The 18,800-nt window shown below is 46.7% G+C and overlaps 1 protein-coding gene and 2 pseudogenes across 1 annotated transcript; 1 reads left to right on the top strand and 2 right to left on the bottom strand.

Moving 5' to 3' along the window:
* The first annotated feature begins 8,770 nt into the window (after positions 1-8,770).
* Positions 8,771-16,449, top strand: LOC136461719 (uncharacterized; annotated as a pseudogene).
* On the bottom strand, positions 9,486-16,391 carry LOC136461718 (receptor like protein 22-like; annotated as a pseudogene).
* On the bottom strand, positions 16,450-17,608 carry LOC136460248 (LRR receptor-like serine/threonine-protein kinase ER1). The gene is made up of 2 exons (XM_066460026.1): positions 17,461-17,608; positions 16,450-17,294 (listed from the first exon to the last, which is right to left on the bottom strand). Exons 1-2 carry the CDS (start codon positions 17,606-17,608, stop codon positions 16,450-16,452), a joined length of 993 nt encoding a protein of 330 aa, XP_066316123.1.
* Between the last annotated feature and the right edge of the window lie 1,192 nt (positions 17,609-18,800).

Below are 18,800 nucleotides of genomic sequence, written 5' to 3'. Positions count from 1 at the left end.
ACGGCGCGGCAGTCCCAGGTAAATATTGCCCGCGAGCTGCCGCCCTCTCTCTGTCTGCCAGCCCGCCACAGCGCCTGCTCGCCTGGCCGCCAGGCCGCCCGCCTTGCCTGCCTGCCCGCCTCGCCGCCGCACGCCGCCCGCACGCCCGCCGCCTGCGGCGCTGGCCGTGCCACGCACGCCAGCGCGCCACTCCCGCCACGCACTTCCTTGGTGCTTTCCTATTCCCAGACACCTCGGGCAACATCATTAGTTGGATCTTTCTTGACATACTACGCCAGCCGTGGGATAACATAGCGGCGTACAGCTGGGGCAGCGCAGTCCTGACATGGACGTATCGACAGCTATGCGTTGCCTGCCGTCCACCTCAGGGTATGCGAACCTTAGGGGTTGCTCCAATCTACTCCAGGTTTGGTGTTGGGAACGATAGCCCGTTGAGAGGCCCCTTGTTACTGGTTTTCCGGTAAATACTTCGGTTCACTATATTCTTCGAAGCAGTTACATATGATGAAATTATTAATGGCTAATTCATTATCGTGTTCAATGCAGAATTAAAACGGGCAGGATACACTCCCTACAGCTCTGTATATCTGGACGCAAGCAGAGTTAGTTAGAGGGAATGCGAGGTGCAAGTACAGGGAGTACACGGACTGTCTCGACGTCTTGACACAGCACCAGGTTACACTCTCTTTACTATCATACATGTGTCTTGTTCGATGTACACTATATCACAACCTAACTCAATTACGAAATGTTTAGGTGCATTGGTGTCCTTGAGATGCTCCGGAGCTCCAGTACTATCTGAGTCCTGTCACTAGGGATGAGTCAGACAAGTATTGCTGCAACGTCCCTCTTATTTTCTTCCACGTGGTCAAAATTCACTTTCCCGTCAGGGTTTACATGTAGTTTGGAAGAACGACAGGCTACCCACCACCGCTTTACTCCACCAACTAAGAATTGCACGAGTGTGTTATCGATTAATAACAAAGCTACAATTCAGAGATGTGTATGGTACAACTAACAATCGTTTTGTTGCAGGTATGACCGCAGGAAGAGGTATAAGACCAAGGATTGGCGCGCAACACACAACGCGTACATCTAGTTGTGGCAGAACAGAGACCGACAACCGATCGATGCGGGTCTCCAACACGACCAGCACATCTTCGACGAGTACCTGCGGTGGCTTCATAGGTCTACGAGGACACATATCAAGCCCCCGTACACTGAGGAGGCGATTGACGAGGACGACGAGGAAGATGTGTACGACGTTGCCACTAGGGACGACACACAACTACAGAGAGACCCGCTTTAAAGATATGTGGTAAGATACTCGAATGGTACAATTTGTTATCCATTTGATATTAAGTATGTGTACTAAAACTGTCCAACCGCGTTTCTGTACCCAGGCGACACAATTGTCAAGGTTGTCCAGCGAAGTAGCGTTTTGGCTTCACGAGTCTAGAGGGCAGGGGCCAGGCGTTCTTGAGGCTTTTGTGGAGGTAAACATAAACTTGTCCATTCTGAAAATGTTTCTTTAGTGTATATACGTTTGGGAAATGCACTAACTTTAACGTCTATTCATGCAGAAGGTGAAGCAGAGCTGTAGGAAGCTAGCTCAAAAGTTGAGCTGCATGGACACTCCTTGGGTGGAACCCGATTACCCGGCGCGATCGGGTGGCACGTCTTCTGGCTCTTTGAGGACACCAGCCGACTCTTCTCAGCCGGTGACAGGTGCTGCTTCCGCAGTGTGTACATCACCACATCATAGCGCTGGGAAGGACCCTGCAAACGAGGACGACGATGACAACGACGACGACGACGACCCCCGGGCTTCCGCATACAGCACCACCAGTGGAACGATTGGCAGCAGGATGAGATCGGCATGTCTCTGCTAGGTGGTGCCCCGCTTGGTACCCAAGGAACCTCACAGGTAGTAACAAAGATAGTTTCTTTAAATACGTAGGCTCTAAGAACTAATGATCATATTATCCTTTTTAACCGCAGGGGATGGACGACCCTGACCCCCCTGACCTGTCCCTCTCCTCCGTCCACCCCAAGCCGCTAGAACCCAATCCGCCCAGATCCACTCCTTCCCCAGCCGCTCCTCCCCATCAGCACCCAGATTCGTCACCACCATTGCCCGATCTATCCTTTGGTAGGTCACTCTCCAGCCCTCTCCCAGGTTTCGGGGAGTTCAAAGCCTTCGATGCTCCTACCCGTTCTCCGCTCGGGTCACCCGTGCCTCCGTCCGAGCATGGCTCGCACGCGGCCGGCAGCTACGCCGGCACCTGCTCCGGGTTTGGCGACCACCGCCCTGCGCCGGCGCCCGCTCTAGGTCTGGCGCCCACCCTCTCCCAGCCTGCCCCAGGTCAGAAGGACGTCCAACTTAGCCGGCCGGTGCCCTCCTCATCGTCCCCACGCGCGGCTAGCGGCCTTTCTCCCTCTGCCCTTCCTTTCCACCTGGGAGGTGGCTCAATGGGGAGGTCAAAGCTCCACCGGTGGGCCGACGAGGATGAGGATCTCCTCTCCGACGACTCAGACGGCGATTGCTCTCCTTCGTCGTACCTGGAGGCCGCTCGTCGGGCACTAGCTGCTACCCCAACTGCTCCGGCCGGTCCGCTGGATGTCGCGGCACCAGGCGCGTTCGACGCTGCCACTGCTGTAGTGGCCCCAACGGACGGCGATGGAGGGGCGATGAGGGTACGCCGCCCGTGGCGTCATCGCCGACGTCATCATCGCCAACGCCGCCGTCGGATGCGGCGCAAGGCCCATAATCGTTCAGGTGCCCGAGGAGCCTAGGCGGCATCGGATCAGACAGACCCGGCGCGCCTGCGCGTGCCTGCGCACCAACGGCTGGGGCCGCGCCGCCGCGTCTCAGCTCCAGACGCTGAGGGGTGGCAGCTGCAGTGCCGGGGTGTCGTAGGTGAGGGGTGGCAGCTACAGCTCTGGGGCCGGTGTCTCAATTGCCTGTCCTAGACACACCGCGTGGCGACATGCCGCCTCCCATGCCGGTGCCTACGCTGCAATGGTTTGGGCCACATGGCCCGTGCCTGTAAGCGTCCGCGAATGGTTCCTGCTCCGGAGGTCGGTGGCGGGAGCCACTAGCGTTGTCGCTTGGCCGCGTAGGCTGGTCGTCGACTTTAGCCACCTGCCCATGTCGGTCCAGCGGAGTCGGGTGGGGCTATGCATGTGTTGTCTGCCGGTACGCCTGTCGGCCGAGGCCATCGGTGCCGACGCAAGAGGCAACGAAGACGGCCACAGGAAGGCACCAACGCCCCCTCCACCGACGCTGCGGCCGACCTCGTCCTGCCAGCCAGCGGGACGTGCCTTCCTTGGGTTGACCCGTTGACACTGTTGGTTTGGCATCAAGACGTGCTCCCTGTTCGCAACATCACGGATGACCCGATGCTCGAGGAGTTTGTAGCCTCCATCGCCCTCAGCCGGATCGACCCGCAGTTGGCCGTCTTGGAGGAGCCTTCGGGGGTGGGGGCCCCAGCTGGAGGGTCGCTCCTTCCGGCGCAGCTTTGTGCTGGCCCATCTCGCTCGGCCGCTTCTTTGGACGAGGAGCACTCGGACCACGTGAGGACGCCGTCCAGAGTTACTTCCCTGGCTATGGCCTTGTCGCCCATGGGCGCGGCGGCGGCTGTGGCGCCAGCTCCGGTGTCACCAAGTGCCATCTCGCAGTATCTACAGTCGTAGCTTTCCTCTGCCATCACGGAGCCGATCTTGGTCGAACCTCCACGTCTCCGTGTTCCTAGGAGGCGTCGTGCGGTTGAATGCACATCCTCACCGCCACGTCGTAGCGGGAGGCTTGCGGCCAAGAGCAGATGCAGAGCCTCCAACCCGACCGTGCAAGCCCAGAACGTGCTGATGGCAAAATGGGGACTCCGACAGCAGGATCAGGCGCCGTAGGCCGATGCGGAGGGCGATTTCGATAAGTACATGGCCGTATTCGGCAGGCCTCTCTCGGAGTCCAAGCGCGAGGCAATTAGGATGCTCTTCCCGGCAGGCTGCGCGATTGACGACATCCAGCTGGTGGAGGGGGTTGACCAAGAGGTTTAGCCTACCTCTGGGTACCCGCTCTAGGTCGTCCAATCGTTGCCCATGGCCTAGTTTACCACCTCGCTGTAACTTAGCCCGTTGTTGCTTTTAGTCCCTCTTGTGGTAGTAGCCGGGCTTCGTCGTAGTTTTCTTCAGTTTTTTCGCTTCTATTTTTCTTCTTTCTCCTCGCCTAGGAAACCTTTGGTTACCTAGTGTTGAGCCATTTGTTGTTTGGTTCGGTGTTATCTACTTCCTCTTAATAAAATACGTGCTACACGGCACATTCGAGAAAAAATAAAGATTATAAGTAATCGTGCATATCATATACTTGCAGGGTACGAGCCGTACGCACCGGCAACGCGACCACACCGACGTTGGCTATACTCTCAATGTGTTGTCTACAAATCCGAAGAGACAGAGGCGTCTGAGGGATCCTTACACTCCTGGGACTTAGTTGGTTATGTTGAACTTATGTCGAACGAATATTGTTGTACGAAACTTGCAGACTTAGTTAGTTGGTTATGTCGAACTTATGTCGAACCAATGAAAATGTTATGTGGCAACTTGTCAACTTGCGCACGGACTCCATTTATTTGCTTCATATTCGTTTCAATGTGTCGTGGCACTTGTAGTTGTTCAGCTCCCGTTTAATTGCATTTGAGGCTGGTCGGCTTCTATCTGCGTCCAGGTCCTGCCGCGCCGTGGGTCTTGGCGCGTCAGTGCCGCGCCAAGATAGGTGGCGCGGCAGACCCTGTCACGTCACTGGTCAGCGCCCCGGTCGTCGCCACGTCACCCCTCTCGCCGCGCCACCATGCATGGCGCAGCACAGGCGTTTCGCCTCGCCAGGAAAATAGGCGCGGCCAAAAGTGTTAGTTTTGGAAAAAAGAAATAAACAGTGTTACATTTAAAATAAGTTTAAAAAAGTGTTAAAAATAACAAAAGTTCCAATCTGATACGGTATTGGTACAGAGGCACTGCAAGTCGATATATACAACTCTTGAAGCCTTGTCAGGTTGTTGATCCAAGAGAGTCTTGATTGAGAGAAGTCATAGCCACGGAGGCTCAGGTATTTCAAATCTTTATGATTGCCAACCCAAGATAATACTGCCTTCTCCAAGCCAGATCCCTCTAGTTCCAGTTCTTGGAGTGATGGAAGCTTTATTTGAAGTGGGGAGTTCCTTGGCCATGGTTGCCGTGGTAAGGCTCAAAATCTTTAGCGACTTGAGATTGGAAAATGAGAGCTGCGTATCATAACTGAAGTAGAAAAATCTGCAGGGGTTAAGTTATTCGGTTGCTCTGAACCATGCATGCTTTTTTTTTGTGGTTGTAGGCTAGTTCGTGTTTGACGGTCTTTCAATATAGGGCTCGTGGACTAGTTCAAATATTTTGCTGTCAGAAAAGACTTGACTCGTGATATGATCCAAGTCACAACTGATAGTCTTATACCATTGCTGTCTCCGGGGCAATCCTTGAAGTCGTCGGTGACCCAATAATTCACCCAGTAGTACAAGCTAGTACCCCACTGTCCTAACAGCAACGCACAACGAAGAAGAAACGAAAGTGATCGCAAAGCAGACAGAGACACGGCACGCCGAGAAGGATGTGAAGGGACAACCACACCAGGGAATGGCAGCCCACATCGAAGAGCAAGGGGACAGAAACATCACACAACAGCATCGTGGATACAAGAAGAATAATCGAGGAAGAAGAAGAACCTAATATGGAAATGGATATTCCGGCCCCGCCAGCAACACACAGGCAGACAATAACGACGATACGATACGAAACGCAGCAGTGAAGGGCCAACGGTCCGAAGGAGCAGAGCAAACAGCAACGGAGGCGCCGCCGCCGCGCGTACGTAGAGAGAGGCGACGAACAGACGTCGAGACGCGAAGGGAAGGCGACCCCGGCGAAGAGGGCCGATGGAGCAGGCGGCGGACAGGAGCAAACGCAGCCCACGCCGGCACAAAAGATGAGGACGGCGAAAAGCCAGGGACATAACTGCCGTGATCACTTCGGACCGTTGTTCGTCGCCGTCATCTCCCAAATCCTTCTACTGTTTGCATTGAGATGCAGTGACAGGTTTCATTGCTGGTGAATATTCCTTTCCAGACCTTAAACAATAAACCCTAGTAAATATTTGAAGAAGTAAATGGTTGTTTTTTGCTTTTTTTTAGTAATTTGTCAAAAAATTGAAAAAGATTATTAACAGCTAAGTAAAATCTACCGTTAGTAAACTAAGGGCCTGTTCGCTGGTTGGTGCTGGTGCTGGTTTGGGCTGGCTAGTGCTGGTTTTTTTAGAGAAAAACACAATTAACTGGCTGGTTTAGGCTGGCTGAAACCAACAAGCAAACAGGCTGTAAGTTCTCCAACAAGTGTCCATAAATGTCCTGCAGTTTGCTAGAATCAAGACACGCAACAGAAAAAAGATCCCGTGCTTCAAGAACCTCCTGCCTCCTGTCAAGATCTCTCTCCAACCAAGTGTAGTGTAGGCTTCAAGGCCTAACAAAGAGCCTCTTCGCTGGTTGATTTCTGGGCTGATAAGTATAGCTGGTACTGGTTTGTTCTGAGAGGAAAATACTGTTGGCTAGCTGATAAGCCCTGACTGAAACCAACAAACGAACAGGCTGAAAATTTATTTTGTATTACTTTGGTTGTGTGTGTGTGTCAAGATCTCTCTCCAACCAAGTGTAGTGTAGGCCTCAAGGCCTAACAAAAAAAATTATTTTGTATTACTTCTCCGACGGGGGGTGGGGGTGGGCGGTGGAGCAGTTACGAGCCAAAACAAGGGAGGAGGGAAAATGAGGAGGGGAGTACCTGCCTTTCCTGTTCTACTGAATGTTTTTCGTAATACAATTTCAGTAGAGGCACCTTACCCCTCCTGTATCTTCAAAAAAAAATATTCTACTACTAAACTGAGATTTTACTATATATGAGAAAATTTATAGTGCTTGGAAATAATAAGAGCCCTTCGTTTCGCTAGATCTAATGGTTTAAAAATATGAGGAACCAACTAAGAGGAACTTAAGTTGCGGACCAAAACCAAAAATACATGGATACGTAACTGACTCGTGATAGAGAGGGTATAATAGGACTTTCATATCAGCTAGGAAGCCCAAGTCTCCGCTTCTACCCTTAGTTTCCCGTACGCGTGACGTCACCGCTTCCGCCGCCGCTGGCCGCTACGTCGTCGGATTGGTCGTTGGCCAGGGTTCAGTTAGAGAGGCATGGTGGGCAATCCAGCAGCATATTTTGTCTTCCAAGTATCATGGATCGAGCAGTAAGCAGTTTGTGCTAAAGACAAAATTCCAGACTGAAAGAGCAGGTCCAAGAATCAACATCGCCATGGCTACAGTGCAGGCATGCAGCACCTCCCCTTGGCTTGACAGGCGCTAATGGAGACTAGAGAGGAAGTTGAGGTAGAGCATGCGGATAGGGCCCAAGTCCGAGTGTACTCGAGGCAGAGTACGAACAGGCAGAGCATGCGGACAGGCGCTATTGGAGACCTGCAGATATATTTGAAATTAGTGTGTGAGGTAAACAGAAGGGTGGACTCCAGAGGCTTGACATTATGGGACGACGGCGGTGGGCAAGGGGGCGCAAGCAATAGCGAGCTCGTCGGCAGATCGAGCAGCAGCGAGCTCCTCTCGGACTCCCTGTTCGTGGGTGTATATTGGGAAAAAGAGAAAAAAAATACTAAACTACCCTTATAAGAATATTTAATTGTCTAAGGGAGGAGCCAGTTCCTCCCAAGCACAGTAACAAAGCTCTTTTCTATATAATCCTGCATGCTCTTTGATATGTTATAGAGGAGTGCGCCAGGGTAATATCTGTGCTAGCTTCGCCCCCGAGCCCGAGAATGAGGGCAGGAAGGAAAATGATTATTTTTCTCAAAGGCTTTTGAGTGAATTTCAAAAGGGTTTCATGGAAAGGAACCACCACGGTTTGAACACATAACAGGACAAACATACAATTCAAGGCTTCAAGGTTTGACTGTTTGAGGTGTTTTCCAAGTTTATTTTTAGAAAGCTTTATTCGATTCAAGCATTAGTTAGGAAACTGGTTGTTAATTTAAGTGAATTTGAAATGGTTTGTAACAAGTTTGGGAAAAGTTCAGACTTTAAGTGATTTTTAAAAGGTTGCAGAACACAGGGTGTTGTACTTCCTGCATTACAACGGTAAATTTCACCTAATTAGAAACGGAGTACTTTTCACTTCTTCAGTTTCTAAACTTCGCTTGATGAAAAAAAAGTTCAGTCTGCTTCTCTCTCTCTCTTTTTGCGACGAGCTTCTCTGTTCAGTGCTCTGCCACACTATGCACGTCCAGGATAATAATTTGTGCCCGTTTGAAGGATTCACCTTGTGGATGGATGATGGAACAACCTCGATTTCCTTCAATTCAGGAGCAATAGGTAACTGCGTTGTTCAGTGGAGAGTGGAGACTAAGGAGCCCTCGCTCCCCAGCACCGTGGATGATTTATTTATCACCGACTTGATTGCACAGCAGACATAACGTTTTGATGGAACTGCATAGTTGATGAAATTTTGACCTGGCTGCAGAACAACGTTTTAATCCGACTGATCTAGTCCTCCACCTCGGCGACGAAGCCGGGCCATCAGGCGACTGTGGTGTATCGCTTCTGCAACCCTGGCTCGGGATCCTACTTGTCGAGTTTCCTCCAGACCTCCACGACTCCACCTACCTGACGATCACCTCGTCATGGCTCATGGCCATCTACACATTCATGTCCTTGATGGCAGCCCTCCGCTCTGCCGGCGTCCAGGTCCAATGCTTCCTTCGCCACGTGGGAGCAGATCACCTGGCGTAACACTCCCTCCGTCCCTCGGCCGCCTGGCCCCGCTCACTCAAGTCGAGATCTCCAACCAAATCGAGATAGCTGAAAATTTACCAGCCCGTGCCCAGCCGGCGCCCTCGTACCCTTACTCCCTGATCACATGTTCTAATCTCTTCCCCACCCCCCTCGATTCAACTGCTCCTCCTCTCCAAATCCAAACACTTCTTCAAATTTCAAGCAAATCTTGATTCCACATTCCCAAAATTCCGTCTTCGTTGCCTACTGAATTCTTGGGTTCGAGAGGCAAGGCTTGCTGAAGATGATTGGGGATCGATGGGATTGAGTGTCGGACAGGCCACTTCTCTCCTTCGCAGGTAAAAACCATGCTCAGTCTTCGGACACACACAGCCTCTCGACTTCTGGAGCCTATTGCGCTTGCATTGCATTTTCTGGAGCCTATCATGTTTAGAGTACAATAATTCGATTCAGATCTGTCGGTTCAAGTTTAATCCAAGTTTTACTCCATGCGCTGTACTACTACATGTTTAAATTTAGCACTTACAGAATTATACTTAGTAAAATAGTCCTTTTCACCTTGATATAGCACCACTATCCATGGAAATCAGATCTGAAACAGAATAGTCTGGAAACTGCAATCTTATAACAACGAGGTTTAACCAGTACAACACAAATATATGTCTTTGGTTTTCTTTTACAGAAACACAATACCAGCCATATGTTGCATAATGCTATTTTACATATACATATAAATACAGAAACGCTTGCAAATCCATCCTTCTACGCGGCGAAAGGTTTGGGACAAGATTGCCAGTGCAAAACCCACTCCAAAACCCAAGCCAACAAATGTGAACAGAAGGATGGCGTCAAGTCTATCCTGCCATAAACTGTTGGATTCTTGATGGTCTAATGCTCTTGGAGTAGTTGAACCAGGATTGTCACATTGTTTAGACACTTGACTTCCACAAAGGCCTGCATTGCCTTCAAAAGACCTGGATGGAAATGAAAAAAACTGGTTTTGCTCTGGTATTCTTCCAGTCAAGTTGTTGTAGGAAAGATTCAGCCAACTGAGAGAAGTTAGAGAGGTCAGATCTTGTGGGATTTCCCCTGAGAGATGGTTACAGGAGAGATCCAAAGATTCCAGCCTAGTCAAATTACCAAGCTGTGATGGAATCTGCCCCGTGAAGTTGTTGTGCGACACATTAAGTCCATGGAGTGAAACAAGCCTACCAATTGACTTGGGAATGGGACCATGAAATAAAATCAAAATTTTTGTATGTGATAGTGATAGTGTCTTGATAGATATCATTCTTTGACACCCCGTTTGTGTAATTGTGCTCTAAAATTTCTCCCTTGTCGTTGTTGTTATTCATCATAGATTTAAAACCCTCAAACAATTCCGAATGCAAGTAACCAGAGAAATGGTTGGTGGATAAATCAATTATTTGCAAACTTGTGAAACTTATATTACTTTTACTGACACTGCAAAGATCCCTTATAGTGCCATTGAGTTGGTTAGATCTCAATACAAGAACTCGAAGGTTTGGAAGAGTACCCACCCAAGATGGAAATGAACCAACAATATGATTATTACCAACATCAAGGAACTCTAAGTCTTGGCAATTTTCTAGTGATGTAGGTAGTGTACCTTCAATTCTATTTCCATTCAGATCTATTGTTTGAAGCTTACATCCTTCTCCAATATTTTTTGGTAGCACCCCATGCAGTCTGTTTTCTCTTAATTATAATACAGTCAGGTTTCCTCTTTCTACGAGACATGATAGGACTGGTCCATCAAAGTAGTTGTAAGATAAGTCCATGATATCAAGTTTGTTCAAACTACAAACCGAAGCTGGTATATGACCACTTAATTTATTTTTGGACAAATTGATATAGATAGCATTCGTAAGATACCTACCAAAGTTAGATACAATGGAGGAGAAGCTATTATATGAGTAATCCAACAAAACAACCTCATATCCGGTTACTGGTATTGGTATGGTTCCTTCAAGTCTATTAGAACTTAGATCAAGAAAGGCTAAATTCGTCGTATGAACAAGAGAAGGTGACTTCTCTAATGTAGTAAACATATTGTGTGAAAGGTCTAAAGTGTTAAGCTGGTCCTTCCAGTTCTCCCACACCCAACTTGGTATAGCCCCTTTAATTTGGTTATTAGAAAGGTCAAGGTATTTAATAGAGTCAAGATATCTCAGTGCAGCTGGAAGTTCTGTAAGATTGCAAGATGCAAAATTTAAGTACTTGATGCTAGGAAGATAAGGAGCTATAGTATCACCTTCGGTGTCTCTGAGTGATATCATATTGTTTGACAGGTCAAGCTGATCGAGATTTGTCAACCCCCAGATAGAGCTAAGTTTTATTGTACCCATCAATTTATTTGAGTCGAGATACAGAAACTGGAGGCTTGTAAGCTGAAAAAGTGATTCGGGTATTGGGCCTGTCAATTGGTTATCACTTAAGACAACTCCCACGATTTGCGAGAGTCCCAAGGATAAAGGATCAGGAATAATGTCTTCCAAGGAACCAGAAAGCTGATTCGTATCAAGAAAAAGAGTTTGCAGGGTAGGAAGAGCGAATAAAGACTCTGGAATGTTTCCTGCATGCAAGGCCGAAACAATGCTTGTCAGAATATTTGGAATTTTATTAATGTATTTTCATAATAAAGAAATCCAATATACACTAGCACTTGTAATGAACATAACAATATTCTTCATTTCTCAAAGTAGATGCATATATAACATATTTTTGGGATTTGGCTTACATCTTAGTGATGCACCTAATTGAAATTCGGACTTTGTTGTATTGTACAATTTATTTGTTTATACTAATTAACATTTGAAAAGGGTTCAGCTCTAAACCCATGGATTCTTAGCATAAATAAAATCAATTGTTTCATATGAAACTTCTCTATAGAATTGTGAGGTTGCAAGTTTAATACCAAATACTGGAACACTAGTCCATTAACTCTGCATGGGCTAGAATCTTAGACAACATAAGTATTAGAAGCTCATGTCTAGTGTCTACAACTAACTAAAATTACATATCTTTGTGCTCTCGTTGTCTTTTTTCCATTTCTCTAACGCAATATCCATATAGATACTCAATAACCTCTATTCGGTTGTGATGAATCTATTATCAACTACTCTATATGTTCTTATACCCATATCTTTAATTTTGTCTCTCTACATGACAACTTATGTCTTCAATGCACATATAGTTGAAACCTTAGCTTAATTTATAAGGTGACTCTTATAAAGCTCGTGTCTCATGATGTTATAATTCTGGATTTTTGTTTCAAATGTTTACTTAGTTACTGCAAATTTTTATCAACATGTTAAGTTGAAACTCTGATGATTGTTATACCTTTTGTTTGGAGCTATGGTTTTGTATTTTATTAAAATAAAGATATAAGATCTTGTAATGCGCTCTTAATTACTATGCTGGCATAAACAATCAGTTAATCATGTATCTTGCTGCTCAATAGTGCTAGGCTCAAGAGGATGTCTATCTACAAAGATCTTTAAACGTAGAGAGAATCTTACTGTTGATCAACACGTCTCACTGTGCCACTATAGATCTACGGATCTTTTTCTTACTCTTACATACTGCATGTCAGTTTTTTTCTCTTGATTGCCTGAATTAAGGCGTACTACCTTCACGCTAAAACAATTTATGAGATAATTCTTATTTTATATTTACCCAAAAAAATGTAGCTGTGCCCGCGCGAAGCGCAGGGGTACCTGCTAGTTAATATTTAAGTCTAACAAAATTGTTTACTCCAAGGGAATTTCAAAAGGTAGAGAAGCCAAAGCCACCTTTTTTCTGCACTAATCTTATCCGCTACTCGAGATGTTGAATTTCTCTATCATAGAATTATATGTGTATTAGTGTTTTAATAGAAAGTGCTTACAATACACTATCAATATTGATGTCATAATGATTCAAGACGTATAGATTTGTCTAAAGAAATTATTTACATAAATTTTCTTATGGATATTAAATAATCTTAAATGATTTTTTAGTATTATTGGTATATGAATTATTAAGGGAACTTTTTTAATGATTGATAAAACATACAAATATATTTTTAATGCTCATGCATGCATGCGGTATGATGCAGCAGCATGCTTATTTGCTATAAGTTAGTTTTCTTTATATATTAATAGTGGTAGATGTGGATAGATAAAAACATGTGTAGGTGTAATTTATTGTTCTTCAGGTTTTTTCATAATAATAGGTGTTATTAATTTAGATGTGGATCATGGTTCATTTTAGTTCATTTTTAATAATGGCAAGAGGGGGTAATTTCGATGTAAATTTAAGGGTTACTAAGATGGTGTATCATAGTGGCAAGATATGTATAAATTCTATTTTAAGATTAATTATTTTGAAATTCATTTTTCTTTTTGAATTTTCAAATGAGTTTGGATGGAGAAATGACCTATACCAAAAGTTATAGTACTCAAAGAGAACTAAAACCTTGCAGTTCAAACTTTTTTTATTTGAATTCGTGTAGGGTCTCAAATATGCATTACAATATTCACTAAATTAAATAAAAATAATATATCCGCCACTTAATCATAAGTGACTTTGAGGCGCATTAGTAAAGAAGCAATGTGTATAGTCTAAGGTCGTGAGTTTGGTCCCCACGACTGCGGGTGTTGGCTAGTGAGCTTATCCCGGGTTAATAAAAATGTTTTTACTATCTTTTGCCCAATTTATAATGAGTTCGATCCTCCATGGCCACTAAGGTTAGATAACGAGCTGGCTCGGCTCGGCTCGTTCTAGTTCGTTAAGATAACGAGCTAGCTCGGCTCGGCTCGTTATCCTAACGAGCCAAAAAGCCAGTTCGGCTCGGCTCGTTAAAAGCTCGAGCTGGCTCGTTAAGCTCGTGAGCCAGGTATAAAAAATACACAAAATATAATATTTACATTTATCTAAAGTTTGAGAATAATTATAATATAAAAGAAATGCATCTAGACCAGTTACCAATTAATTTATAGGGTCTAGACCAGTTACCAGTCAATTGTAAAGTGCAAGACATGAAGCAATACAAAAACTAAGATAAGTTTTTATACTTTTTTTCTAAAAGCTTGGCTCGTTTAGCTCGCGAGCTGGCTCGAGTTGGCTCGTTATAGCTAACGAGCTAAAATCTTAGCTCGGCTCGGCTCGTTATGATAACGAGCCGAGCCGAGCCAGCCACGAGCCGAGCGAGCTAACGAGCTTCGAGTTTTTCGTCCAGCCTTGATGGCCACGGGTTGGCTGGCGGACTTTCCAGGATTAAAAAACTATTTTACTATTTTTTTGGTTTGATTTACAAAATTGAGGAAAACTATTTTTAGGGGCAGCTCCCGTCTATAGAAATCGATCTCTAGGTAGGTAGCCGTCTTTACAAACCATCTATGGGCATCTCTGAAAATCATGTGTGTAGTAGTGCAAATTGTATACTGTACAAAAGTTATGTTAACTGGTTCACAAAACTTTTAATAGATTTTGTGTCAATTATATATAAGAGATGCTAATTGTTAAAATATACTTTACAAGATCAGTTTAAATACTAATACACTTAAAAAGTATACATATGGTGCACTGAAATAATATATGCAAACAAGATTTAGCCCTAAATGTTCATTTTCTCAGGTTAAGAACAAAAACAAATGTGGAAGTGAAAATATATCTAACGAGATAAGATCATATATAACACTAGAAACTAACCTACATCACCAGTCACACAGCTACCTCTCCCCAAAACAGCAACACCAAAACGAAATGGTAGATATTGCAAAATGATTTACATTTTCGACCCAACACAAGATTATTTGTGATTATTTACTTGCTTTGGATCGTTTTAACGTGTTTGCATGTTTATACACTTTCAGTTGCATACTATGTGATCAACTCTGCCATAACCCAAATTGAATTCCACCAGGCCACCACCGCTCATCATTTCATATGACGAGAACAACGCCGCCTCCTTATATTTTTTTTATTAAAAAAAACGCCTCGGAAGGATTTGCCGAGTGTCATATTCTTTGCCGAGTGTATTTTATCGGACACTCAGGTAAATCATCTCTTTGCCGAGTGCCGAACTAAAAACACTCGGCAAAGATTCTGACACTCGGCAAACATTCTGACACTCGCTAATTCTATTGAAAAACATTTGGCAAACTCCGGCACTCGGCAAATATGATAAAAACACTTTGCAAATTACGGCACTCGGCAAACATCGCGCCACGTGTCCCTCCATAAAAAGAGAAAAAAAAAATCATTTGCCGAGTGTCAGATCTGCACTGCTTTACCGAGTGTATCTACGACACTTGCAAAGCTCCTATACTATATAACTCACGGTGACCGTCCTCAGGAGCGCCGGCCCGCTGCGCTTCATCGTGCTCGAGGGCGACATGGTCGCCGCGCTCGGCTGCTTCGCCCGCGAGGGCCGCATGCCGCTGCTCGGCACCGACCCCGCCGGCTTCGTCCTCTCCACCGCCATCGGCGGATCCAGCGGTACGTAACGGCATCTGTTTGTCTCTTTCGTCGGAATTTGGATCTGCTTTGCTTGCTTCTCGACTCCCTGATGTACGATTCGATTCGATCTCATCAATTTGATCTCTTGTGCCATGCCTTGCCCGTGCAGCGCTCAAAGAAGACGAGAAGATCACCTTGAACGGGTGCCGGAGCTTCCTGCCCTGGCAGAAGGATGTCGTCCAGGTGCCTCCAACCACGTCGGGCCCGACGCTTTGACGGCAACCCCGAGCCCCGGCAGGAAGGGCAGCGGTGGATTCAAGGCTACTCCAAGCCTGGCAGGAAAGGCAGCGGCGGCGGGTTTTTTTATATTTTTTTGAAAATTCTTTGCCGAGTGTCGATCTTTGTCGAGTGCTCGACAAAAAAATACTCGGCAAAGACAACTTTACCGAGTCTTTGATCGTCGAGTGCCGTTTGCTGAGTGTAACACTTGGTAAAGCCTTTGCCGAGTGTTTTTTTGGACTTCGCCATGCGCCATGGACACACGGCAAAGTTACTGATTCTGGTAGACTTTTGTTGCTTTTTTAGCTTGTTTCATATAATCAATATATGCTAGTAGGTGTTGACCTGTTGTTAGCATGCATGTTGTCTGCAATACTTGTAGATCAGGCAAGGAACGCCACATTTGTTCACCTTTTTTCTAGATTAAAATATGCCTAAACATCTGACAAATCTCTTACAAAAAGTGAAGAATGCCCCCCAATTCCTAAAATAACAAGCTACTCCATAGTAATTTGTGGATTTGTAGGAACTCAGTCATTTGTTCGAAAAGGCATCATAGAAAAATTTTCATATACCAATCAAATCGTTCCCCTTTTCCTTTGTTTCAAAGGAGACTAAAAGTCTTATTGCCCTCGTATTCCCCTCCCTTTTTTGGCTTGCTTCTTGACCATCGGTACGGCATGTAATATAAGTGTAAGACGTATCTACAAGCGCATTGGAAGAAAGCAATTGAGATTGAGTCTCACCGGTGAGGTTGTTCCTAGAAAACCGCAGCCATTCGATTTGGATCAGGTTCCCAATTGTTGAGGGTATTGGCCCAGATAAATAATTGTTATCAGAATATCAACTTTGTAAGATTGCCGATCCATGGTGGTATTTGGTACCCAGAGAAGTCACAACCTTCAATGGACAACTCTCTTAAATTGGCAAGATTTCCAATCTGGTACGGTATTGGGCCAGAAAAATTGAAACCAGCAATGGTCAATGATGTCAACTTTGTAAGATTGCCTATAAATGATGGTATTTGCTGCACAGAGGCGTAACAAGTTATGAGCGCCAGGTCTGTCAAATAAGCAAGAGTTCCAATCTGGTACGGTATTGGCACAGAGGCACTGCAAGTCTGTATATACAACGTTTCAAGCCATGTCAGGTTGTTGATCCAAGAGAGTGTTGATTGAGAAAAGTCATAGCCATCGAGGCTCAGGTATTTCAAATCTTTAAGGTTGCCAACCCAAGATAGTACTGGCTTCTCCAAGCCAGATCCCTCTAGTCCCAGTATATTCAGTGACGGAAACCTTATTGAAGTGGGGAGTTCCTTGGCCATGGTTCCCGTGGTAAGGCTCAAAGTCTGGAGAGACGTCAGATTGGCAAAAGAGAGTGGCGTGTCATAAGCGAAGTTGGTCCCCACTAGGTTCAGGTTCTGCAAATTGTTTCCAGCTGGGAAATATGTAAATTTCACGAAAAGCATGGGGTTCTCAGATAAATCAAGCGTCGTCAAACTTTTTAGCTGGAAGATCTCAGTTGGAAATTGCCCTTCAAAGTAATTGCCTGATATGTCAAGACTGCTCAAGGAAGACAGTTGGGAAAAGTACTCAGGGACTTTGCCCCTGAGACCCGGGTTGTCTTTGAGGCTGATTGATGCCAGTGAGCGAAGCCTTGAGAAGGAAGGGTGAATAGAACCTGACATACCACACCCAGACAAGCTAAGAATACGTAGCTGAGGAACTGAGTGCCCTAAAGCAGTAGACCAAGTCGACCCACTGCTAGATAAATCCACTGAATCAAGACGGAGCTCCTGAGATTGCTCATATTTGCCATGAAGGTTCGGAAACTTGGCTCTTAATACAACTCATAGATAAATCCAGCTGGAAGGACGCCGCCGCGCTCTGTATCCCGAAAGGCAGGTCCGGGAGGTAGTGCCAAAAGCGATCAAGCGATGGGAGCACCTCACCAGTGGCGATCTGGTGGTGGACATTGGCCAGCATGTAGAACATCTGGCGATGGTCCGACACGGTAGTGTTAAGGCCCAGACCGCGCCAGATCTGATGGGCCAGAACCTCGAGATCTGCTCCCAAGAGTCCTGGCGAAGGAGGCGACGCCGAGGGCTCGTTGCCCGCCGGTGCAGCCCCGTGGAGTGGATGAAGCTCGCCGTAGCAGTCGGCGATGTAGGCCAGGCTCCGAAAGTTGAAGACCTGGCCCAGAGTGAAGGCACCGGCCGCAACGGAGAACTCACCGGGGGAGCGGACACCACCGTCTGGGGCGGTGCCGCTTGCTCCGACGACAAGGCGGGTGGCTCCGGCCACCGTATAGCCAGAAATCGCACTTGATGCTGCCCCCTACCCTAGTGTGGCCAGCTGTCGCGCGGTCGAAATCGTGGCAAGCATGTTGTTCGAGTCGGTGTCAGAGTACGGGGTCTCCGGTGGCTCGGGTGTACTCAAGAACACAAGAATCACGCAGAAAATGAGCAACGGTTTATCCTAGTTCGGGCCAATTCGATCCCTACGTCCAGCAGCTGATGATCCTTATACTCAAGAGCATCCAAAATCTGAGGGGTTACAACAGAGTGTAAAGGAAGAGAAGTTTGGTAGGGGGTTAGCTCGGTGCTAATCCTAAGGTTACCTCACCACCGGTGGAGTCTCCCCCTCGTCGGAGAGGAAGGAGACGGCGGGATGCAGTGGAGGAGAGGCTCTCGGTGCCCCTCTCCGGGTTGCCTTGCTCTCGGTGTAGAGCGGAGGCAGATGGAATGGAATGAAGTGTCTGGTGATTGAACTCGCATCCTCCCCCCTCTAGGTCCGACCTTATCCCTTATATAACGAGATAGGTCGGGTACAAGGTGGTTTTGGGGTTCTAGTCTATGGTCTACGTGTGTTGGAGTCTAGGAGGGGCTTGCAGCGGTACGCCGTGGACCGTCGAGGTGTCTTGGAGCCGAAGAAGCCTAGGCATCATTCGGCTGCTCTGTTCTGACACTCTGTGTGTCAGGTGGTGTCGGCTTGGAGCGGCCTCCCCCGGGTGAGACCTTCTGGAGTCTTCTTGGTGGTGAAGGAGGTCAGCTCCAGGGGCTGACGCGCGGACTCAGAAGCCCCTGAGCCCCCGGAGGCCACGGGAAGTTTCGTCTTCTTGTGTCACGCCCTGGACGTGAACCTATCGGAGGAGCAGTTGGTAGGGGCACGTCTAGGGAGTGACGCT

Source organism: Miscanthus floridulus, chromosome 6, assembly GCF_019320115.1.
Source record: "Miscanthus floridulus cultivar M001 chromosome 6, ASM1932011v1, whole genome shotgun sequence".
In the NCBI taxonomy this organism is placed as follows: domain Eukaryota; kingdom Viridiplantae; phylum Streptophyta; class Magnoliopsida; order Poales; family Poaceae; genus Miscanthus; species Miscanthus floridulus.
The sequence above is the reverse complement of the archived record's forward strand: the minus strand, read 5'-3'. Positions and strand labels throughout refer to the sequence as shown.